This window comes from Pan troglodytes, chromosome Y (genome assembly GCF_028858775.2).
Source record: "Pan troglodytes isolate AG18354 chromosome Y, NHGRI_mPanTro3-v2.0_pri, whole genome shotgun sequence".
Taxonomy (NCBI): Eukaryota; Metazoa; Chordata; class Mammalia; order Primates; family Hominidae; genus Pan; species Pan troglodytes.
Window position 1 is genome coordinate 34,936,694 of NC_072422.2, and position 26,282 is coordinate 34,962,975.

Here is a 26,282-nt window from a genome sequence, read left to right on the forward strand (position 1 = left end):
AGGGGAAGGGAGGGGAGGGGATGTACACATCTACATATCCATCTATGCATGCATCCATCCACCCATCCACCTATGTATCTGTTCATCCATTTATCCATCCATCCACTCCATCAACGCACCCATCCACCCACCCATCCACCCACCATTTCAACCACTTATCCATCCATCCATACACCATCCATGGACGGGAGGGGAGGGGAGGGGATAGGTGGAGGGGGTGGGGGAAGGGAGGGGGACAAAAGGTGAGGGGATGGGAGGGGGATGGGAAGGGAGGGGAGGGAAAGGAAGGGAAGGGAGGGGAGGGGAGGAGAGGGAAGGGGGAGGGGAGGGAGGAGGGGGTGGGGGAGGGGAGGTGGGGAGGAGGAGGGGAGGGGAGGAAAGGGAAGTGGGAGGGGGAGGGGAGGGAGGAGGGGGTGGGGGAGAGGCAGAAGGGAGGGGAGGGGAGGGGATGGAGGGGAGGGGAGAGAGGAGGGGGAGGGGAAGTGAAAGGAAGGGAGGGGAGGGGAGGGGAAAGGGGAGGGGGGGAAGGGGAGGGGAGAGGGGGGAAGGGGAGGGGAAGGGAAAGGAAGGAAAGAGAGGGGAGGGGAAGAGGGGAGGGGAGGGGAGTGGGGAGGGGAGGGGGAAAAAAGGGGAGGGAATGCAGGGGAGGGGAGGGGAGAGGGAGAGAAGGGAATGGAGGGGAGGGGGAGGAGATGGGGGAGGGGGAGGGAAGGGGAGGGCTCAGCTCAGCAGTGTGCGTGGCAGTCCTGATCCTGGATTGATTGTGTGTGTGTGTGTGTGTGTGTGTGTGTGTGTGTGTGTGTGTGTGTGTGTGTGTTCTTGACCAGCGTATCTTTGAAAATCAACTGTCACTGTGCTTCCTGCCTGTAATCATTTCCCTAGTTTCCTTTCTGACTTTTTAAAATCGATGGTGACCTCTGCTTATGAGTCATGAGTGATCTGTTCGTCGTAGGCCCCTGAGGACCTCACTCTCCACTCCTGTTTCAGGCATGGGGCGGCTGGTTCTGCCGCGGGGAGCTGCCGTCTTTCTGCTGGGAGGCTGGATGGCTTTGGGGCAAGGAGGAGCAGGTAATTATTTAAACACCCTCTTCTTCTTTTTTTTTTTTGTTTTTGTTTTTTTTTTTGTTTTGTTTTGTTTTGTTTTTATTTTTTATTTTTTATTATACTTTAAGTTTTAGGGTACATGTGCACAACACCCTCTTCTTGTTGTATTTTGGTTTGTGGTTTCCTTTGCAACCAGGCACTCTTTATTTTGTAAAACTTAAACAATGAGCGTGGAGGTTTCTTTCTTCTTTTCTTTCTTTTTTTTTTTTTTTTGAGACGGAGTCTCGCTCTTGTTGCCCAGGCTGGAGTGCGGTGGCACGATCTCGGCTCACTGCAACCTCCACCTCCTGGGTTCAAGCAATTCTCCTGCCTCAGCTTCCCAAGTAGCTGGGACGAAACATATTTATAAGTAAATACATGAATAATAAGTATACTTATTGCTCCCGGAATATCCACTGCTTATATGCGCTTTCGGTGGCCAGAACTAGGAACTGTATGTGTGCGTGTGTGTGTTTATCTATTGATTGATTGATTGATGTATTCATTTTTAATCTATCCATCAATGTATCTCATCTATCTTTTCCCATTAATCACCCATCCATCCACTATCCATCCATCTATTATTCATTGATCCATCCACTAATATATCCATCCACCCATCTATCAAACGATCCATGCACTCATACATTCACCCACCCATCAACCCACCCAGCCATCCGTCCACCCAACCTTTCATTCACTCATCCATCCATCCACCATCCACCCATCTGTTATCTATCCATCCTCCCATCCACCCATCTATCATCCATCCATCCATCCATCCACCCATCCATCCACCAATACATCCATCCATCCATGCATTCACCCACACTTTTATCCACTTATCCATCCACCCATCCACCCATCCATCCACCAATACATCCATCCATCCATGCATTCACCCACACTTTTATCCACTTATCCATCCATCCATCCATCCATCCACCCATCCATCCACCAATACATCCATCCATCCATGCATTCACCCACACTTTTATCCACTTATCCATCCATCCATCCACCCATCCATCCACCAATACATCCATCTATCCATGCATTCACCCACACTTTTATCCACTTATCCATCCATCCATCCACCCATCCATCCACCAATACATCCATCTATCCATGCATTCACCCACACTTTTATCCACTTATCCATCCATCCATCCATCCATCCATCCATCCACCAATACATCTATCTATCCATGCATTCACCCACACTTTTATCCACTTATCCATCCATCCATCCATCCATCCATCCATCAATACATCCATCCATCCATCCACCCATCCATCCACCAATACATCCATCCATCCATGCATTCACCCACACTTTTATCCACTTATCCATCCATCCATCCATCCATCCACCAATACATCCATCCATCCATGCATTCACCCACACTTTTATCCACTTATCCATCCATCCATCCATCCATCCACCCATCCATCCACCCACCCACCCATCCATGTACACATCTACATATCCATCTATCCGTGCATCCATCCATCCATTCACCTATGTATCTGTTCATCCATTTATTCATCCATTGACTCACTCATCCACCCACCTATCCTTTCATCCACTTATCCATCTATCCATCCATCCACCAACACATCCATCCACCCACCCATCAAACCATCCATCCACCTATGCATTCACCCACACTTTCATCCACTCATCCATCCATCCATCCACCCATCCATGTACACATCTACGTATCCATCTATCCATCTATCCATGCATCCATCCACTCATCCACCCATTCACCTGTGTATCTGTTCATCCATTTATTCATCCATCCACTCACCCATCCACCCACCCATCCACTTGTCTTCCACCTATACACCCACCTGTCCATTGATTCATCCATCTACCTACCCATCCCTATCTATCTGTGTCTGTCTATTTCTATCATCATCTATATAATTCTATCTATCTAACATAACCATTTATCTATCTATCTCTATCTATCTATCCTCCAGATACCTCCACTTAGAACCCAACATGACAAGGTTCACTGTACCCCATCTTTCCAAACCTGTAACTGACTTCTTTGACAGTGAGAGACTTGGCCGGGCACTGTGGCTCACACCTGTAATCCCAGCACTTTGGCAGGCCGAGGCGGGCAGATCACGAGGTCAGGAGATGGAGACCATCCTGGCTAACACGGTGAAACCCGTCTGTACTAAAAAATACAAAAAATCAGCCGGGCATGGCGGCAGGTGCCTGTAGTCCCAGCTACTTGGGAGGCTGAGGCAGGAGAATGGCATGAACCCGGGAGGCAAAGCTTGCAGTGAGCCGAGATCGCACCACTGCACTCCAGCGTGGGCGACAGAGCGAGACTCTGTCTCAAAAAAAAAAAAAAGAGACTTGGCTTTCATTATCCAAAATATCATTACATGTTTGCTCAATCCTAAAATATTTCCATTGTCCCCGTTCGGAATTACAAACCCAGACCTCTTGAAACATCAAACCTACTGAAGTCTATGCAACCTTCCTAGCAAACGTAGAAAGTCTTCTTTACGGTTGGCCCATTTCTTTTCTTTTCTTTTTTTTTTTTGATAGGGAGTCTTGCTGTGTCACCCAGGCTGGAGTGCAGTGACACGATCTCGGTTCACTACAACCTCTGCCTCCTGGGTTCAAGCCATTCTCCTGCCTCAGCCTCCCAGGTAGCTGGGATTACAGGTACCCACCACCATGTCCAGCTCATTTTTTTGTGTTTTTAGTAGAGACGGAGTTTCACCATGTTGGCCAGGCTGGTCTCGAACTCCTGACCTCGGGTGATCCACCTGCCTCGGCCTCCCAGTGTTAAGATTACAGACGTGAGCCGCTGCACCTGGCCGGTCCATTTCTGAAGTTGGTGTGTGTGGTGTTTTGAGAAAGACAGTAAGGTGGATCGATGGGGACAGTTTCCGATGCCACCTTAGGTATCCACAGGGGATGTGTCGTTGGATACATGATTGATGTATACAGCTACATCTGTGCGTGGCACTAGTGGGTGAACTTACCTTTTGCAAAAACAAAAACAAAAACAAAAGCAGCCGGGTGCGGTGACTCACACCTGCAATCTCAGCACTTTAGGTGGATGAGGCGGGCGGATCACGAGGTCAGGAGATAAAGACCATCCTGGCTAACACAGTGAAACCCCATCTCTACTAAAATACAAAAAATTATCCAGGCATGGTGGCGGGCACCTGTAGCCCCAGCTACTCCGGAGGCTGAGGCAGGAGAACGGCGTGAACCCAGGAGGCGGAGGTTGCAGTGAGCCAAGATTGCGGCACTGCACTCCAGCCTGGGCGACAGAGTGAGAGTCTGTCTCACACAATACAATACAATAAAAAACAATACAATACAATACAATACAATACAATACAATACAATACAATACAATGCAAAACAATACAAAACAATACAATACAATACAATACAATGCAATACAATGCAATACAATGCAATACAATATGTCAGGCGCGGTGGCTCACGCCTGTAATCCCAGCACTTTGGGAGGCCGAGGCGGGTGGATCATGAGGTCAGCAGATCGAGACCATCCTGGCTAACACGGTGAAACCCTGTCTCTACTAAAAATCCAAAAAATTAGCCGGGCGTGGTGACAGGTGCCTGTAATCCCAGCTACTCGGGAGGCTGAGGCAGGGGAATCGCTTGAACCCTGGAGGCGGAGGTTGCAGTGAGCTGAGATCGTGTCATTGTACTCCAGCCTGGGCGACAGAGAGAGACTCCGTCTCACAAAGAAAAATAAATTAAAAAAAAATAAAAAATAAAAGAGTTGCCTCACAGTGAACTTCATGCGTCTATCTGTGTCTAGCAGAAGGAGTACAGATTCAGATCATCTACTTCAATTTAGAAACCGTGCAGGTGACATGGAATGCCAGCAAATACTCCAGGACCAACCTGACTTTCCACTACAGGTAAGTGGCCCCCAGAAAGCGAACCCCACGCCCGGGGGGCTCAAAATCGCTCTTCTGAGCCGTCAGCGATTGGGAATGCTTGAGAACAAAAGTGTAAAGCATCAGACTGTGCAAGCTGGAATGTTTGTTCTGTGAAAGCCTCAGCCCTCCCCACAACCACAATCTCATTGCCCCAAACCTTCTTGCCAAGGGACGGCTGACTCACTCTCAAAATCACCTACATTCTTTTTTTTGTTTGTTTTTATTTGGAGTCGGACTCTCGCTCTGTCGCCCAGGCTGGAGTGCAGTGGCGCAATCTCGGCTCACTGCAAACTCTGCCTCCCAGGTTCAAGCAATTCTCCTGCCTCAGCCTCCCGAGTAGAGTAGCTGGGATTACAGGTACCTGCCACCAGGCCTAGCTAATTTTTGTATTTTTAGGAGAGATGGTGATTCACCATATTGGCCAGGCCGGTTTCAAACTCCTGACCTCATGTGATCCACCTGCCTCAGCCTCCCAAAGTGCTGGGATGACAGGCGTGAGCCACGGCATCTGGACTGAAAATCACCTAGATTCTTCACGGGAGATTAACAGAGAGTTTTGTTCACCCAGAGCTCTGGGTGAACCTGAAGTCTTATCCGCTAGGCAGCCGGGGAGGGAAAGACTCAGTCTCTGAAACATTCCACAGCCTTACCCGGGGCTACCCCCAACCCTGTGTCTCCCTGATGTGACTTTATTTTTATTTTTAGTTTGGCTTAGTTAGACACCCAGAAGTATGCGTGCGAACATTGCAGGAAGGGTTTTTCCAATAAATTTAGTCATGGGTGGATGATTCTTCAGTTTGATAACAAAAGAGAGATAAACGGCAAAGTGTACAGAACAGGGAAATTTTAAAACGAAGTTATTTGGAAAATAAGACTCACCGTTGGGAGACCGAGGTGGGTGGATCATCTGAGATCAGGAGTTCCAGACCATCCTGGCCAACATGGTGAAACCCCAACTCTACTAAAAATACAAAAATTAGCCAGGCGTGGCGGCAGGTGCCTGTAATCCCAGCTACTCAGGAGGCTGAGGCAAGAGAATCGCTTCAACCTGGGAGACGGAGTTCACAGTGAGCCGAGATTGCACCACTGCACTCCAGCCTGGCCGACAGAGCGAGACTGTCTCAAAAACAAAACAAAACAAAAACCTCACAAAAAGAAAAAAAAAAATGCTGGATTTTGCACGTAGTTGCAGAATTCAGCTCAGTTTCTTCCTCTGTAAAAGGGGCAGTTCTTAGGGGGTGTGTTGGCTCATGCCTGTTATCCCAGCACTTTGGGACGCTGAGGGGGGGTGGATCACCTGAGGTCAGGAGTTCAAGACCAGCCTGGCCAACATGGTGAAACCTCGTCTCTACTAAAAATACAAAAAAATTAGCCGGGCGCGGGGGCGTGCGCCTGTAATCCCAGCAACTTGGGAGGCTGAGGCAGGAGAATCGCTTGAATCCGGGAGGCAGTGGTTGCAGTGGGCCGATATCACGCCATTGCACTCCAGCCTGGGCAACAAGAACAAAACTCTGTCTCAAAAAACAAACAAACAAGTAAAAAAACGGCCAGGCGCGGTGGCTCACGCCTGTAATCCCAGCACTCTGGGAGGCCGAGGTGGGTGGATCACCTGAGGTCAGGAGATCGAGACCAGCCTGGTCAACATGGCGAAATCCCGTCTCTATTAAAAACACAAAAATTAGCTGGGGGTGGTGGTGCGTGCCCGTAATCCCAGCTACTCAGGAGGCAGAGGCAGGAGAATCGCTTGAACCCGGGAGGCAGAGATTGCAATGAGCCGAGATCGTGCCACTGCACTCCAGCCTCAGGGACAGAGCGAGACACCGTCTTAAAAAAAAAAAAAAAAAAAGCCAGGTGTGGTAGCTCACACCTCTCATTCCAGCAGTTTGGGAGGCCAAGGTGTGTGGCTCACCTGAGGTCAGGAGTTCCAGACCAGCCTGGCCCCAACATGGTGAAACCCTGTCTCCAGTAAAACTACAAAAATTAGCTGTATATGGTGGCAGGTGCCCGTAATCCCAGCTACTCAGGAGGCTGAGACAGGAGAATTGCTTGAACCCGGGAGGCGGAGGTTGCAGTGAGCTGGGATCGCGCCACTGCACTCCAACCTGGGCGACAAGAGCAAGACCCCATCTCTAAATAAATAAGACATGCTTTTTTGTTTTGTTGCTGAATGGTCGTCGTTTTAAACCACAGATTCGACGGTGATGAGGCCTATGACCAGTGCACCAACTACCTTCTCCAGGAAGGTCACACTTCGGGGTGCCTCCTAGACGCAGAGCAGCGAGACGACATTCTCTATTTCTCCATCAGGAATGGGACGCACCCCGTTTTCACCGCAAGTCGCTGGATGGTTTATTACCGTAAGTATTGTAAAGCCAGCTCACCATGCTTTTCAGTACTTCCTTCAGCTTATTACCACAAGGACTGAAAACCAAGCTCATGCAAATCGCCGGATCCATCATTACCGTTGACTATTCAGAAGCAAGGTCACCATGCCTTTCAGTACTTCCTGCAGCTTATTACTGTAAGTAACGAAAACCAAGCTCCAGCCAGTCGCGGGATCAATGATTCCCGTAACTATTGAAAAGGAAGCTCAGCATAGTTTTCAGTACTTCCTTCAGATAATTACCGTAAGTACTGAAAAGCTCATGCAAATCGCCGGATCCATGATTACCGTAATAATTGAAAAGCAAGCTCAGCACGCTTTTCAGTACTTCCTTCAGCTGATTACCGTAAGTACCGAAAAGCAATCTCATGATAGTCGCTGGATCAATGATTACCGTAACTATTGAAAAGCAACCCAACATACTTTTCACTACTTCCTTCAGCTTATTACCGTAAGTACTGAAAAGCTCATGCAAATCAACGGATCCACGATTACCATAACTGTTTAAAAGCAAGCTCAGCATGCTTTTCAGTACTTCCTTCAGCTTATTACCGTAAGTAATGAAAAGCAAGCTCATGCCGGTCGCGGGATCAATGATTCCCGTTAACTATTGAAAAGGAAGCTCAGCATAGTTTTCAGTACTTCCTTCAGCTTATTACCGTAAGTACTGAAAAGCTCATGCAAATCGCCGGATCCATGATTACCGTAACAATTGAAAAGCAAGCTCTGAATGCTTTTCAGTACGTCTTTCAGCTTGTTACCGTAAGTAATGAAAAGCAAGCTCATGCCAGTCGCGGGATCCCTGATTACCATAACAATTGAAAAGCAAGCTGAGCACGCTTTTTAGTACTTCCTTCAGCTTATTACCATAAATACTAAAAAGCTTATGCAAATCACCGGATCCACGATTACCATAACTATTGAAAAGCAAGGTCACCATGCTTTTCGTACTTCCTTTAGCTTATGACCATAAGTACTGAAAAGCAAGCTCTAGCAAGTCGCAGGATCAGTGATTCCCGTAACTATTGAAAAGCAGCCCAGCATCCTTTTCACTACTTCCTTCAGCTTATTGCCATAAATAGAAAAGCTCATGCAAATAACCGGATCCATGATTACCGTAACTATTGAAAAGCAAGCTCACCATACTTTTCAGTACTTCCTTCAGCTGTTTACCATAAGTACCGAAAAGCAAGCTCTCGCAAGTCGCGGGATCAATGATTACCGTAACGATTGAAAAGCAAGCCCAGCACACTTTTCAGTACCCCTTCATCTCCTTACCTTCAGTTACTTTCAGTAAGTTCTGAAAATCAAGCTCATGGACCACTACAGCCCGGTGCCCAGCTCCTGACTCCAAGTGGGAAGAAACCGGCCTTCCAGGAAGTTTCCTCTTACACGCACACTGGTTGGGGATTGAATCTGCCCCCAGTGGGGAGACCAGATGACCCTGGGAGACTGTGATTTAAGGGAACGAATTAAAGGCGGGGAGCGGTGGCTCACGCCTGTAATCCTAGCACTATAGGAGGCCAAGGCGGGCGGATCACTTAAGGTCTGGAGTTCGAGACCAGCCTCACCAACATGGTGAAACCCCATCTCTACAAACAAACAAACAAACAAAAAATTAGCCGGGCTGATGGCGCATGCCTGTAATCCTAGCTGTTCGGGAGGCTGAGGCAGGGGAATTACTTGAACCTGGGAGGCAGAGGCTGCAGTGAGCCAAGATGGTGCCACTGCACTCCAGCCTGGGCGATTTATAAATTCATTATTTAAAAATAAATAAAGCCCAGGGTGGTGGCTTACGCCTGTAATCCCAGTACTTTGGGAGACCAAGGCGGGCGGATCACTTGAGGTCTGGAGTTTGAGACCAGCCTTGCCAACGTGGTGAAACCCCGTCTCTATTAAAAATAATAAAAAAAAAAATTAGCCAGGCGTGGTGGCGCACGCTTGTAATCCCAGCTACTCGGGAGGCTGAGGCAGGGAAATTGCTTGAACCCGGGAGGCGGAGGCTGCAGTGAGCCAAGACGGTGCCACCGCACTGCAGCCTGGGCGATTTATAAATTTATTATTTAAAAATAAATAAGGCCCAGGGCGGTGGCTCTCCCCTGTAATCCCAGTACTTTGGGAGGCCGAGGCAGGGGGATCACGTGACGTGGGGAGTTCGAGACCAGCCTGACCAACATGGAGAAACCCCATCTCTATTAAAAATACATAATTAGCCGGGCTTGGTGGTGCATGCCTGTAATCCCAGCTACTCGGGACGCTGAGGCAGGAGAATCGCTTGAATCTGGGAGGCGGAGTTTGTGGTGAGCCGAGAAAGCGCCATTGCACTCCAGCCTGGGCAACAAGAGTGAAACTCCATCTCAAATAAATAAATACATTAAATTAAATAAGGGAATTAATTAGAGATGCCCTCTGGTGCCCTGCCTACGCGCGCGCGCACACACACACACACACACACACACACACACACACAGTGAGCTGGAAATATCCTCTCATCCTCATCCCACTCACTGGATTTTCTTTTTTTTTTTTTTTTTTGAGAGAGAGGGTCTTGCTCTGTTGCCCAGGCTGGTTTTCTTATGTGCGTTGAGAACTGGCTGTTAAGTCTCGGGTGAGGAAATGAGGGACAAATGTAGGGAAACCCTGTTTCCAAAATGTTTATTCTTTATCCTAGAATTCTGTAAGTCTGTGTTTCTTTTTTACTTTTTTATTTTTTAGAGGTAGGGGAAACGGATCTCTTTGAGAATCCGGTGAGAACTATGAACTCTTTATTCGTGAAATTACTTATAGATACTGGGTGCGTTTCCTGGGCTATAATAGGTCACCACAAACTGGAGGCTTAAAACAGCAGAAATTTATTCTCTCCCAGTTCTGAAGCCCACGAGTCTGAGATGGAGATGTCTGAGAGCCGCATTCCCTCTGGAGGTTCTAAGGGAGGATCCTTCCTGCCTCTCCCAGCTCCTGGGGGCTCCAGGTGTCCCTGGGCTTGTGGCCGCATCACTCCAGTCTCTGCCTCCGTCTCCACGTGGCCTTCTCCTCTGTGTCTGTGTCTCCTCTTCTGTCTCTTACAAGGGCACCTGTCATTGGATTTAGGGGACACACTACTCCAGGATCATCTCACCTCAAGGTCCTTCACCTAATTACATCTGCAGAGAACCTATTTCCAAATCCGGTCTCATTCCAGGTCCTGGGCTTTAGGATGTGGACAGATCTTTCTGGGGGCCACTGTTCCATCCAGTATAATTATATTCAGTTCCTTCCAGGGTTCTAGGGGAGGCTCCTTCCTTCCTCTCTCAGCTCCTGAGGGCTCCAGGCATCCCTGGGCTTGTGGCCGCATCACTCCAGTCTCTGCCTCCGTTTCCACGTGGCCTTCTCCTCTGTGTCTCCTCCTCTGTCTCTTACAAGGGCACCTGTCATTAGATTTAGGGGACACCCTACTCCAGGATCATCTCACTTCAAGGTCCTTCACCTAATTACATCTGCAGAGAACCTATTTCCAAATCCGGTCTCATTCCAGGTCCTGGGCTTTAGGATGTGGACAGATGTTTCTGGGGGCCACTGTTCCATCCGGTATAATTATATTCAGTTCCTTCCAGGGTTCTAGGGGAGGCTCCTTCCTTCCTCTCTCAGCTCCTGGTGGCTCCAGGCATCCCTGGGCTTGTGGCCGCATCACCCCAGTGTCTGCCTGCATCTGCACGTGGCCTCCTCCTCTGTGTCTGTGTCTCCTCCTCTGTCTCCGAGAAGGACACCTGTCATTGCATTTAGAACCCTTCCTTCTGCAGTATGACCTCATGCTAACTAACTGAATCTATAATGATCCTTTTTTTTTTTTTTGAGACAGTCTCGCTCTGTCACCCAGGCTGGAGGGCAGTGGTTCAATCTCGGCTCACTGCAACCTCCGCCTCCCGGGTTCAAGCGATTCTCCTGCCTCAGCCTCACTAATAGCTGGGATTACGAGCGCCCGCCACCATGCCTGTATTTTTAGTAGAGACGGGGTTTTAGCATATTGGCCAGGCTGGTCTCGAACTCCTGACTTCAGGTGATCCACCCGCCTCAGCCTTCTAAAGGATCCTATTTTTAAATACAGTTCCATTCTGAGTTTCTGGGGAGTTGGGATTTGAACATATATTTTTGTGGGGGACTTAATTTAGCCCGTAACAGACACACGGGACATTTTCCGCAGAATTGTAGAGAGTTCGTTCCTTCACAAACCTACGGGTTCTCGGAGCTCTGGTGGAAGCTTCTCCTATAAAAGTAATGAGGACGGGTGAACCCCGAGACCCATAAGGTATTAAGGGGAGGAGGGGTACAGGCTAGAGAAAGGGGATGAGGTCAGCCTGTCACAATGAGCTCACAGAGGAGGGACGACGCTTCCGTTATTTCTTCTTCTCAGTGAAACCCAGTTCCCCGAAGCACGTGAGATTTTCGTGGCATCAGGACGCAGTGACGGTGACGTGCTCTGACCTGTCCTATGGTGATCTCCTCTATGAGGTTCAGTACCGGAGCCCCTTCGACACCGAGTGGCAGGTGAGCCGGGCGGCCGCGACTCAGGGCGATGGTGGCTGAGCGTCCCGCAGGTGCGGGCTGTGGGATTCGCTGTTTCATCAGACCCCGCTGTCCTCTGTCTACACCTTCCTGAATTCCACTCTGCTGTATCTTCCTCAGAGAGCTCTAGTCCAGCTTGGCTTTTTCATGTTTCTCTCTGTGTCTCTGAGGGGTCTCCAGAGAAAGAGAACCAATAATATGTCTGTCTGTCTGTCTATCAATCTATTTATCTATCAATCTATCTATATCATTCTATTTTATCTCTACCTCTATCTATCTATCTATCAATCTATCTATATCATTCTATTTTATCTCTACCTCTATGTATCTATATCATTCTATTTCTCTCTCTTTCAATCTTTCATCTATTTTATCTATTAACTCTCTTTGTTCTATCTATCTCTCTATGGCTCTATCCATATCTATTTTATCTACCAACTCTCTTTTATCTATCTATGTACGGTCAATCTTCTATATATATCATCCCTATCTCTATGTAGTTCAACTATCTATCATCTCTATCTAACTACCTACCCATTATCTCTATTCTACCATCTACTATCTTATCTATGTATTTATCTATCTATGTATGTATCTATACATCATCTATCCATCTCTATCTATCTAAGTATCATCTATCTATCTACTTCTCTGTATCATCTGTCTGTCTGTCTCTCTATCTATCTATTTGTCTATCTATCTATCTATCTAATGTATCATCTATTTATCTCTCTATCATCTGTCTATGTATCATCTATCTCTCTCTCATCGCTCTATCATCTATGTATCATCTATCTCTCTCTCTATCATCTGTCTATGTATCATCTATCTCTGTCTCTATCATCTATCTATGTATCATCTATCTCTCTCTCATCGCTCTATCATCTATGTATCATCTATCTCTCTCTCTATCATCTATCTATGTATCATCTATCAACTCTGTCATCTCTCTGTTTTATCTATTTATCTATCATTTCTTTATCTGTCTACCTCTAGTCCTATCTCTATCTGTATCTCTACACACCTGTCTCTCTACACACACACACACACAGACACACAAACACAGGCACACAGACACACACAGACATGCACAGACACACACAGACACACACAGGCACACACACACAGTCATGTGCTGCCTAACGACCTTTTGGTCATCAGCAGACTGCATGTATCACGGTAGTCTCCTATGATTATCACACAGCTGTCCTATGCAGCTGTCCCAATTATTTTCTTCTATACCATATTTTTCCTATACCTTCTCTATGTTTAGATACACAAATACTTACCCTCGCGTTAGGTTTGTCTGCAGTATTCAGTACAGTAACGTGCTGTATGGGTGTGTAGCTGAAGAGCAATTTACTATACAGCCTAGGTGTGCAGCAGGCTAGACCAGTTAGGTGTGTGTAAGTAAACTCTAGAATATTCTCATAATGAAGAAATCACCTCACAATGCATTTCTCAGAACATGTCCCCATTGTTAAGCAATGCATGACTGTATATCTACCTATATGTGTGTGTACACACACACATATACACACACATATGTACGTACCTTGTGTACACAGCTTATATATACATATATACACATGCATATACACACATATAGATACACAGCTTATATACACACATATATACAAACCTTATATATGCATATTTATACACACATATATACACATATATACACATATATACACACACACGCAGCTTATATACACATATATATACCCACATATATACATACCTTATATACGCATATTTATACACATGTATATACACATCTTATATACACACATATATACACACACACAGCTTATATACACATATATATACCCACACATATATACATACCTTATATATGCATATTTATACACATGTATATACACATCTTATATACACACATATATACACACACACACAGCTTATATACACATATATATACCCACACATATATACATACCTTATATATGCATATTTATACACATGTATATACACATCTTATATACACACATATATACACACACACAGCTTATATACACATATATATACCCACACATATATAATATACACAGCTTATATACACATATATATACATGTATATATGCACCTTATATACACAGCTTATATACACATATTTATACACACGTATACACACACCTTATATACACACATATATACACACATATACACAGCTTATATACACATATATACACACACATATATACATACCTTATATACGCATATTTATACACATGTATATACACATCTTATATACACACATATATATACACACACATGTGCACAGCTTATATACACGTATATATACACATATATATGCACCTTATATACACAGCTTATATACACATATTTATACACACATATACACACACCGTATATACACACACATACACACATATACACAGCTTATATACACAGCTTATATACATGTATATACACACATGTATATACACACATGTATATACACACAAACTTTATATATATATACACACACAGCTTATATACAATACATATACACACATATATACACACCTTATATACACACATATATATACACACACATATATACAGAGCTTATATACACAGCTTATGTACACATATATATACACACGTATATACACACCTAATATACACAGCTTATATATACACATATATACACACATGCAAATATACACACCTTACATACACAGCTTATATATACACATATATACACACATATAGATACACAGCTTATATATACACATATATACACATCTTATATACACAGCTTCTATACACATAGATATATACACACCTTATACACACAGCTTATATATACACAATTATATATACACACCTTATATATACAGCTTATATATACACACATATATAAATATACATATAGAGATATCTTATTGGTACATATATCTACAAACATATATAAACTATATATGTATAAACTGATACATAGAATAGAACATTCATCTGTATCTTTATATCCATTTATATCTGTAAAGATATGTAGATACAGGCTGGATGCAGTGGCTCACACCTTTAATCCCAGCACTTTGGGAGGCCAAGGTGGGTGGATCACCTGAGGTCAGGAGTTCAAGACCAGCCTGGCCAACGTGGTGAAACCTCATCTCTACTAAAAATACAAAAATTAGCCGAGCATGGTGGTGCCTGTAATCCCAGCTACTCGGGAGGCTGAGGCACAAGAATTGCTTGAACCCAAGAGGCAGAGGTTGCAGTGAGCCGAGACCGCACCACTGCACTCCAGCCTGGGCAACAGAGCAAGACTCTGTCTCAGTAAATAAATAAATAATATATTAAAATAATAATAAAGTAAATACAGGCCAGGCACAGTGGCTCATGCCTGTAATCCCAGTACTGTTGGAGGCCAAGGCAGGAGGATTGCTTGAGCCCAGGAGTTGTTGACCAGCTTGGGCAACAGAGTGAGACCCCATCTTTTTTTTTTTTTAGACGCAGTCTCACTCTGTCACCCAGGCTGGAGTGCAGTGGTGCGATCTCTGCTCGCTACAACCTCCGCCTCCCAGGTTCAAGCGATTCTCCTGCCTCAGCCTCCCAAGTAGCTGGGATTACAGGCACACACCACCATGGCCGGCTAATTTTTGTATTATCAGTAGAGACGGGGTTTCTCCATGTTGGCCAGGCTGGTCTCGAACTCGCGACCTCAGGTGATCCACCCGCCTCAGCCTCCCAGAGCGTTGGGTTTACAGGCGTGAGCCACCGTGCCCGGCCTCGCGGCTCCATTCTTGAAGTCAGCGAGACTGCGAACCCTCCAGAAGGAAAACTCTGGACAGACAGGTTACATCACTAATCATTGTGTGTGTGTGTGTGTGTGTGTGTGTCTCCAGTCCAAACAGGAAAATACCTGCAACGTCACCATAGAAGGCTTGGATGCCGAGAAGTGTTACTCTTTCTGGGTCAGGGTGAAGGCTATGGAGGATGTATATGGGCCAGACACATACCCAAGCGACTGGTCAGAGGTGACGTGCTGGCAGAGAGGCGAGATTCAGGGTAATGCTTGTTACCCGGCAGTGTCCCATAGCCTTGTCGCCAGGCTGGAGTAGGCATAGCCACTGCCTTCCTGGGAGGTGGGAAGGAGGGTGTCCTGCCTTCGAGGTGGGAGGGAGGGTGTCCTGCCTTCCCGGGAGGTGGGAGGGAGGGTGTCCTGCCTTCCCGGGAGGTGGGAGGGAGGGTGTCCTGCCTTCGAGGTGGGAGGGAGGGTGTCCTGCCTTCCCGGGAGGTGGGAGGGAGGGTGTCCTGCCTTCCCGGGAGGTGGGAGGGAGGGTGTCCTGCCTTCGAGGTGGGAGGGAGGGTGTCCTGCCTTCCCGGGAGGTGGGAGGGAGGGTGTCCTGCCTTCCCGGGAGGTGGGAGGGAGGGTGTCCTGCCTTCCCGGGAGGTGGGAGGGAGGGTGTCCTGCCTTCCCACGAGGTGGGAGGGAGGGTGTCCTGCCTTCCCAGGAGGGTGTGTCTGAGCAAGCTCAGCCTTCTGTCATCCTCCAGGGCCCCATCTGAAAGTAATTCCTCTCCTTGTTTCATTCTCCGGCTGCTTTCACTTGGGAGAGTTTTCTTTCTTTTGTTTTTTTGAGAAACATTCTCATGGTGCCCAGGCTGGAGTGCAGTGGCACGATCTCGGCTCCCTGCAACATCTGTCTCCCGAGTTCAAGTGATTCTCCTGCCTCAGCCTCCCGAGTGGCTGGGATTACAGTGTACACGCCACCACACCTGATTAAATGTTTTTATTTTTTATTTTTTTATTTTTATTTTTTTTTAGAGGGAGTCTCAGTCTGTGGTCCAGGCTGGAGTTCAGTGGCACGATCTCGGCTCACTGCAACCTCCGCCTCCCGAGTTCAAGTGATTCTCCTGCCTCAGCCTCCCAAGTAGCTGGGATTGCAGGCACGCACCACCAAGCCCGGCTAATGTGTGTATTTTTAGTAGGGATGGCGTTTCCCCATATTGGCCAGGCTGGTCTCAAACTCCTGACCTTGTGATCCGCCCGCCTTGGCCTCCCAAAGTGCTGGGATTAAAGGCGTGAGCCACCGAGCCCGGCCTTCGACGTATGTTTTCAGGGGGCGTGATTTAATGAGCACAGCCACCAACACACGAAAGCAAGCTCTCATATGCTGTAAACACCTCCAGCAACCAGAAGCCTCCGAAGGCTACATGTTGAACCTGCCCTTACTTCCTCGGGGTGGCTGTGGGATGCGTTGTCGTCCAGAGACACGGTGTCTCTTTCCAGGATATTTTCCATAGGAATCAAAATTTGCTGACACTAACATTCATTAAAAAAAAAAAAAATAGGCCCATCTCTACTAAAAATATAAAAATTAGCCCGGTGTGGTGGCGGATGCCTGTAGTCCCAACTACTCGGGAGGCTAAGGCAGGAGAATTACTGTATTAAAAATACCAGACTGGGCTGGGCGCAGTGGCTCAAGCCTGTGATCCCAGCACTTTGGGAGGCCGAGGTGGGTGGATCACGAGGTCCGGAGTTCGAGACCAGCCTGGCCAACATGGTGAAACCCCGTCTCTACTCAAAAATACAAAGAATTAGCCGGGCGTGGTGGCAGGTGCCTGTCATCCCAGCTGCTCGGGACGCTGAGACAGGAGAATTGCTTGAGTCCGGGAGACGGAGGTTGCAGTGAGCTGAGATGGCACCACTGCACTCCAGCCTGGGCAACAGAGTGAGGTTCTGTCTCAAAAAAAAAAAAAGTAAAAGATTTGCTGACACGAATATTTACAAAAAACAAAAACAAAACAAAAAACAAACAACGAGAACCAAGAAAAAAAAAAAAAAACGAACACCAAAAAATGAGGGAGAGTGGTCAGGGATGAGATGTAACATCATGTTGAAAACGTACAGCCGCATGTCATGTTGAAAACTGACAGCCGCCTTTTCGTTTTGTTTCAGATGCCTGTGCAGAGACACCAACGCCTCCCAAACCAAAGCTGTCCAAATTTATTTTAATTTCCAGCCTGGCCATCCTTCTGATGGTGTCTCTCCTCCTTCTGTCTTTATGGAAATTATGGAGGTAAGGATGACTCCTGCCGCCCGTGGGTGGAGGGACCTGCTTGCACAATGTCTGTGAAGTAGGAAAAAAGATTCATCGCCTGATAGAGTCATTTCCCTGGGCCTCAGTTTCCATACAATGCCCACTCTTCTGACGGTGCATTATAAGAAATTTCGGAGGGGCCGGGCATGGTGGCTAACACCTGTCATCCCAGCACTTGGGGAGACCGAGGCAGGCAGATCACGAGGTCACGAGTTCGAGACCAGCCTGGCCAATATGGTGAAATTCCATCTCTACTAAGAATATAAAAATTAGGGTCAGGCACGGTGGTTCACGCCTGTAATCCCAGTATTTTGTGAGGCCAAGGTGGTGAATCATAAGGTCAAGAGATCGAGAGCATCCTGGCCAACATGGTGAAACCCTGTCTCTAATAAAAATACAAGAAGTAGCCGGGTGTGGTGGCGTGCACCTGTAATCCCAGCTACTCGGGAGGCTGAGGCAGGAGAATTGCTTGAACCCGGGAGGCGGAGGTTGCAGTAAGCTGAGATTGCACCACTACACTCCAGCCTGGGCAACAGAGCAAGACTGTCTCAAAAAAAAAAAAAAAAAAATCAGCCCAGCCGGGCGCGGTGGCTCACGCCTGTAATTCCAGCACTTTAGGAGGCCGAGGCAGGCGGATCACCTGAGGTCTGGAGTTTGAGACTAGCCTGGCCAACCCGGCGAAACCCCACCTCTACTAAAAATATAAAAATTGGTCGGGCGCGGTGGCTCATGCCTGTAATCCCAGCACTTTGGGAGGTCGAGGCAGGCGGATCACGAGGTCAGGAGATTGAGACCATCCTGGCTGACATGGTGAAACCCCGTCTCTACTAAAAATACAAAAAAATTATCCAGGCGTGGTGGTGGGCGCCTGTAGTCCCAGCTACTCGGGAAGCTGAGGCAGGAGAATGGCGTAAACCTGGGAGTCGGAGCTTGCAGTGAGCCGAGATCGCGCCACTGCACTCCAGCCTGGGTGACAGAGCAAGACACTGTCTCAAAAAAAAAAAAAAAAAAAAAAAAATTAGCCCTGCCAGGTGTGGTGGCTCATGTCTGTAATCCCAGCACTTTAGGAGGCCGAGGCAGGAGGATCACCTGCGGTCAGGAGTTCGAGACCAGCCTGGCCAACATGGCGAAACCCCACCTCTACTAAAAATATAAAAATTAGCCGGGCGCATAATTATATATATTTATATTTATATATAATTATATATAAATATAAATATATTATATATATTTATATTTATATATAATTATATATAAATATAAATATATTATATATATTTAAATTTATATATAATTATATATAAATATAAATATATTATATATATTTAATTTATATAATATATAAATATATTATATATATTTAATATATATAATATATTTATATATTATATCTATTTAATTTATATAATATATTTATATATTATATATATTTAATATATATAATATATTTATATATTATATATATTTAATAGATATAATATATTTATATATTATATATTTAATTTAATATATATAAAATATATAAATATATATTTAATTTAATATATAAATATATATTTAATTTAATCTATATAAAATATATAAATACATAAAATTTAATATATAATATATAAATATATATAATTTAATATATAATATATAAATATATAAAAATATATATAATTCTATAAATATATATAATATATAAAAAATATAAAATATATATAATTATATAAATATATATATATTTATAAAAATATAAAAATTAGCACCTATAGTCCCAGCTGCTCTGGAGGCTGAGGCAGGAGAACCACTTGAACCCAGGAGGCAGAGGTTGCCGTGAGCTGAGATCACACTGTTATGCTCCATCCTGGGCGACAACGGTGAAACTCTGTCTGAAACAAAGGAAAAAATAAAATTAGCTGGGCGTGGTAGCGTGCACTTGTAGTCCCAGCTATTTGGGAGGCTGAGGTGGAAGGATGGCTTGAGCCTGGGAGTTTAAGGCTGCAGTGAGCTGTGATTGCACCACTGCACTCCAGCCGGGGTGACAGAGCATGATCCTGTCTCTCAAAAAGAAAACTAAAGAAGTCCAGGTAAGCTGGGCAACTTGGTAAGGGCAGCAAGAAGAATGGTCCAAGATCTAATATTGTCTTTGCTCCATCTCTCACTGAATTTTTCGCTTTGAATCCAGTGAGAGTTCTAGACGAAACAATATTCTTTCAGACTACAGAGAACTTTTCAAAAATGTGAGATTGAGTCATTTTCTTATTTATTGATTTATTTATGTATTTACTTTGAGACGGAGTCTCACTCTGTCACCCAGGCTGGAGTACAGTGGCGTGATCTCGGCTCACTGCAACCTCCGCCTCCCGGGTTCAAGCAATTCTCCTGCCTCAGCCTCCCCAGTAGCTGGGAGTTTGAGTCATTTTCTTATATATTTATTTATGTATTTATTTATTTTGAGACTGAGTCTCACTCTGTCACCCAGGCTGGAGTGCAGTGGCGCGATCTCGGCTCACTGCAACTGCCACCTCCCAGATTCAAGCAATTCTCCTGCCTCAGCCTCCCCAGTAGCTGGGATGTTGAGTCGTTTTCTTATTTATTTATTTATGTATTTATTTTGAGACGGAGTCTCACTCTGTCACCCAGGCTGGAGTGCAGTGGCGCGATCTCGGCTCACTGCAACCTCCACCTCCCGGGCTCAAGCGATTCTCCTGCCTCAGCCTCCCGAGTAGCTGGGATTACAGGCGCCTGCCACCACGCCTGGCTAATTTTTGTATTTTTAGTAGAGACGGGGTTTCATCATGTTGGCCAGGCTGGTCTCGAACTCCTGACCTCAGGTGATCCATCCGCCTCAGCCTCCCAAAGTGCTGGGATTACAGGCGTGAGACACCGCGCCCGGCCTCCTGATGGGAACTTTATGAGGACCCCAGAGGCAGAGTCCCTGGGCAGTGGGAGGAGACACATGTGTCCATGTGGAAGGCTCCGCTCTGCCATTCTTGGTCTGTCCCTGGGGTCCATGCCCTGTAGGTGCTTCTTGCCACCCCTTCCTGCGGGGCTGTGGCCGAGCTGACCACACTCTCCGTCTCTATTTCAGAATGAAGAAGTTTCTCATGCCCAGCGTGCCAGACCCGAAATCCATCTTCCCCGGGCTCTTTGAGATACACCAAGGGAACTTCCAGGTATCCGCCCTCTCCTTGTGTCTCTTCTCCTCTCCACCAAGCAGGTGCACCTCTGCCTGCATTCCTATCTCTCTGAGCGCGACCCTTTTAGAGAATGACATTAACAGCCGGGCGCAGTGGCTCACGCCTGTCATCCCAGCACTTTGGGAGGCCGAGGTGGGAGGCTCACTTCAGGTCAGGAGTTCGAGACCAGCCTGTCCAACATGTGAAACCCCATCTCTACTAAAAATACAAGAATTAGCCGGGCGTGCTGGCTCACTCCTGTAATCCCAGCGACTCTGGAGGCAGAGGCAGGAGAATCGCTTGAACTGTGGAGGCAGAGGTTGCAGTGAGCTGAGATTGTGCCATTGTGCTCCAGCCTGGGTGACAGAGTGAGACTCTGTCAAGAAAAAAGAAGGAAGGAAGGGAAGGAAGGAGGGAGGAAAGGGGGAGAGAGGAAGGAAGGAAGGAAGGAAAGAAAGAAAGAAAGAGAAAAAGAAGGAAAGAAAGAAAAATGGTTTGATCTCTGCTCACTGCAACCTCCGCCTCCCGGGCTCACGCCATTCTCCTGCCTCAGCCTCCCGAGTAGCTGGGATCACAGGCGCCCGCCACCACACCTGGCTAATTTTTTGTATTTTTAGTACCGACGGGTTTTTTCACCATGTTGTCCAGGCTGGTCTCAAACTCAAGTCCACCCACCTTGGCCTCCCAAAGTGCTGGGATGACAGGCGTGAGTCACCGTGGCCGGTTTATGTGTGCTATGTGTTGATTTTAATGCTGGTCAGCTGTGTCTGAATTTCAACGGGAAGAGGGTATAAAGAAGCATGTCCAACTCTGACTTCCCATTATGGCTCCAACTAGGTTTTTTTTTTTTTTTTTTTTTTAAGACACAGTCTCGCTCTGTCGCCCAGGCTGGAGTGCAGTGGCGCGATCTCGGCTCACTGCAAGCTCCACCTCCCGGGTTCACGCCATTCTCCTGCCTCAGCCTCCCAAGTAGCTGGGATTACAGGCGCCCACCACCACGCCTGCCTGATTTTTTGTATTTTTCGTAGAGACGGGGTTTCACCATGTTAGTCGGGATGGTCTCGATCTCCTGACCTTGTGATCCACCCGCCTCGGCCTCCCAAAGTGCTGGGATTACAGGTGTAAGCCACTGCGCCCGGCTGGCTCAAACTAGGTTTTAACTTAACTTTGGAATCACCTTGGCTGACTGGAGAGTCCGTCAGTCTGTTGGAAGGCTTAGAATTTTATTTTTGGGGGCCAGGCACGGTGGCTCACGCCTTTGATCCCAGCACTTTGGGAGGTCGAGTCGGGTGGATCACCTGAGGTTGGGAGTTCGAGTCCAGCCTGACCAACATGCTGAAACCCCGTCTCTACTAAAAATACAAAATTAGCCGCGTGTGGTGGCGGGTCCCTGTAATCCCAGCTACTCGGGAGGCTGAGGCAGGAGAATCGCTTGAACCGGGTAGGCGGAGGCTGCAGTGAGCCGAGATCACGCCGTTGCACTGCAGCCTGGGAAACAAGAGCGAAATGCCGTGTCAAAAAAAAAAAAAAATTATTTTTGGTTTACAAGGGTATTGGTGTCAGAGCTCCTGGATGCCCCAAACAAGAGCTTTGTAGGGGCTTAGACCTCCCAGATGAGAGGGCTTCCCTGTTCCATTGGGAATGGTGTTGTTTCTTGGGAAGAAACAAAGAGAGAGAGAAAGAGAGAAAGAGAGAAAGAGAGAAAGAGAGAAAGAAAGAAAGAAAGAAAGAAAGAAAGAAAGAAAGAAAGAAAGGAAGGAAGGAAGGGAAAGAAAGAGAAAAGAAAAGAAAGAGAGAAAGAGAAAGAAAGAGAAAGATGTCCAGGGATGTCTGTGGTGGGTACCGTCTGTACGGATGCTCAGGACGCTGTCTGTGGTGTGTCCACTGTGTTTGAGCTAGAATGTTCTTCCTGGTAGGAGTGGATCACAGACACCCAGAACGTGGCCCACCTCCACAAGATGGCAGGTGCAGAGCAAGAAAGTGGCCCCGAGGAGCCCCTGGTGGTCCAGTTGGCCAAGACTGAAGCCGAGTCTCCCAGGATGCTGGACCCACAGACCGAGGAGAAAGAGGCCTCTGGGGGATCTCTCCAGCTTCCCCACCAGCCCCTCCAAGGCGGTGATGTGGTCACAATCGGGGGCTTCACCTTTGTGATGAATGACTGCTCCTACGTGGCGTTGTGATGGAGACACCACTGTCAAAGTCAACGTCAGGATCCACGTTGACATTTAAAGACAGAGGGGACTGTCCCGGGGACTCCACACCACCACGGATGGGAAGTCTCCACGCCAATGATGGTAGGACTAGGAGACTCTGAAGACCCAGCCTCACCATCTAAGGCAGCCACTGCCCTGCTAACTTTCCCCCACATGAGTCTCTGTGTTCCAAGGCTTCATGGCAGATGGGAGCCGATTGCTCGAGGAGCTTTACTCCCAGTTCCTTTTCGTGCCTGAACGTTGTCACATAAACCCCAAGGCAGCACGTCCAAAATGCTGTAAAACCATCTTCCCACTCTGTGACTCCCCAGTTCCGTCCATGTACCATTCCTATAGCATTGGATTCTCGGAGGATTTTTTGTTTGTTTGTTTGTTTTGAGACGGAGTCTCGCTCTGTCGCCCAGGCTGGAGTGCAGTGGCGCGATCTTGGCTCGCTGCAAGCTCTGCCTTCCGAGTTCAAGCAATTCTCCTGCCTCAGCCTCCTGAGTACCTGGGATTACAGCTGCCCGCCACCACGCTCGGCTAATTTTTGTATTTTTAGTAGAGATGGGGGTTTCACCACGTTGGCCAGGGTGGTCTTGAACTCCTGACCTAAGGTGATCCACCTGCCTTGACCTCCCAAAGTGCTGGGTTTACAGGCGTGAGCCACTGTCCCCAGCATTTTTTTTTTTTTTTTTTTTTGAGACAGAGTCTCACTCTGTTGCCCAGGCTGGAGTGCGGTGGCTCAATCTCGGCTCACTACAACCTCCACTTCCCATCAAATGATTCTCCTGCTTCAGCCTCGCAAGTAGCTGGGATTACAGGTGCCTGCCACCATGCCTGGCTAATTCTTCTGTTTTTAGTCGATATAGGGTTTTGCCATGTTGGCCAGGCTGGTCTCAAACTCCTGACCTCAGGTGATCCTCCTGCCTCGGCCTCCCAAAGTGCTGGGATTACAGGCGTGAGACACCACGACCAGCTCTCAGAGGAATTTTTTTTTTTTTTTTTTGAGACGGAGTCTCGCTCTGTCGCCGAGGCTGGAGTGCAGTGGCATGATCTTGGCTCACTGCAAGCTCCGTCTCCCGGGTTCACGCCATTCTCCTGCCTCAGCCTCCCGAGTAGCTGGGACTACAGGTGCCTGCCACCACGCCTGGCTAAGTTTTTGTATTATTAGTAGAGACAGGGTTTCACCGTGTTAGCCAGGATGGTCTCGATCTCCTGACCTCGTGATCTGCCTGCCTTGGCCTCCCAAAGTGCTGGGATTACAGGCGTGAGCCACCGCGCCTGGCCAGCAATCTTATAGTATATATATACACACTATATATATATATACACACACTATATATATACACTATATATATACACACTATATATATATACTATATATATAGATGTATAGATGTATATATATAGTGTATATATATACACACTATATATATAGATGTATACATAGATGCTAATAGTGGATCGCAATCTTATAGTGTGTGTTAACAATGTTACAGAGTGCATATATATGTATACATATACAAATACATGTACATATACATACACAAATACATATACATATGCAAATACATATACATATACAAATACATATACAAATACATATGCATATACATACGCAAATACATATACATATGCAAATACATATACATATACAAATACATATACAAATACATATGCATATACATACGCAAATACATATACATATGCAAATACATATACATATACATATACAAATACATATACATATACAAATACATATACATATACATATACAAATACATATACATATACAAATACATATACATATACAAATACATATACATATACAAATACATATACATATACATATACAAATACATATACATATACATATACAAATACATATACATATACATATATACACAAATACATATACATATACAAATACATATACATATACAAATACATATACATATACAAATACATATACATATACAAATACATATACATATGTACACAAATACATATACATATACAAATACATATACATATACATATACAAATACATATACATATACAAATACATATACAAATACATATACATATACAAATACATATACATATACATATATACACAAATACATATACATATACAAATACATATACATATACAAATACATATACATATACATATATACACAAATACATATACATATACAAATACATATACATATACATATACAAATACATATACATATACAAATACATATACATATACAAATACATATACATATACATATATACACAAATACATATACGTATACAAATACACATACATATACATATACAAATACATATACATATATACAAATGCATATACATATACAAATACATATACATATACAAATACATATGCATATACATATACAAATACATATACATATACAAATACATATACATATATACACAAATACATATACATATACAAATACATATACATATACAAATACATATACATATACAAATACATATATATACACATATACATATACAGCTTCTACTTATAAATTGAGAACCTGCGGTATTTGGTTTTCTGTTCCTTTGTTAATTCTCTTAGGATAATGCCCTCCAGCGGCATCCAGGTTGCTGCACAAAACCTTATTTCCTTCATTTTTATGGCTGTGTAGTATATTCCACAGCGTATAGGGTGGAAGGAAAACATCTTGGGCCCCTTCCAGATCAGGAAGCTAAAAGGAAAATTCAAGCTGGGAGCTGCTACAGGCAAACCTGCCTCCCATTGTATTCAAAGTCACCCCTCTGCTCAGTGAGATAGACCCACATCTGATCTTCTGCTTCGGAAAAGGTTATCAGAAACTCAAAACAGTGCAACCATCTGTCTCCCACCT

General features: G+C 45.6%; 1 protein-coding gene across 2 annotated transcripts; it reads left to right on the plus strand.

Annotated features, from left to right (window-relative positions):
* Window positions 1-737: 737 nt before the first annotated feature.
* On the plus strand, window positions 738-23,780 carry LOC749758 (cytokine receptor like factor 2). 2 transcript variants are annotated; one of them, XM_063805058.1, is made up of 8 exons: window positions 738-1,068; window positions 4,917-5,016; window positions 7,228-7,394; window positions 11,811-11,944; window positions 15,838-16,000; window positions 17,894-18,014; window positions 21,112-21,196; window positions 23,116-23,780. In XM_063805058.1, the coding sequence occupies exons 1-8, from the start codon at window positions 990-992 to the stop codon at window positions 23,377-23,379; spliced, it is 1,113 nt and encodes a 370-aa protein (XP_063661128.1). In that variant the 5' UTR covers window positions 738-989; the 3' UTR covers window positions 23,380-23,780. The 2 variants fall into 2 exon arrangements, with proteins under 2 accessions (XP_063661128.1, XP_063661127.1); XM_063805057.1 differs by having other exon boundaries at window positions 931-1,068; window positions 4,914-5,016.
* Window positions 23,781-26,282: the final 2,502 nt, after the last annotated feature.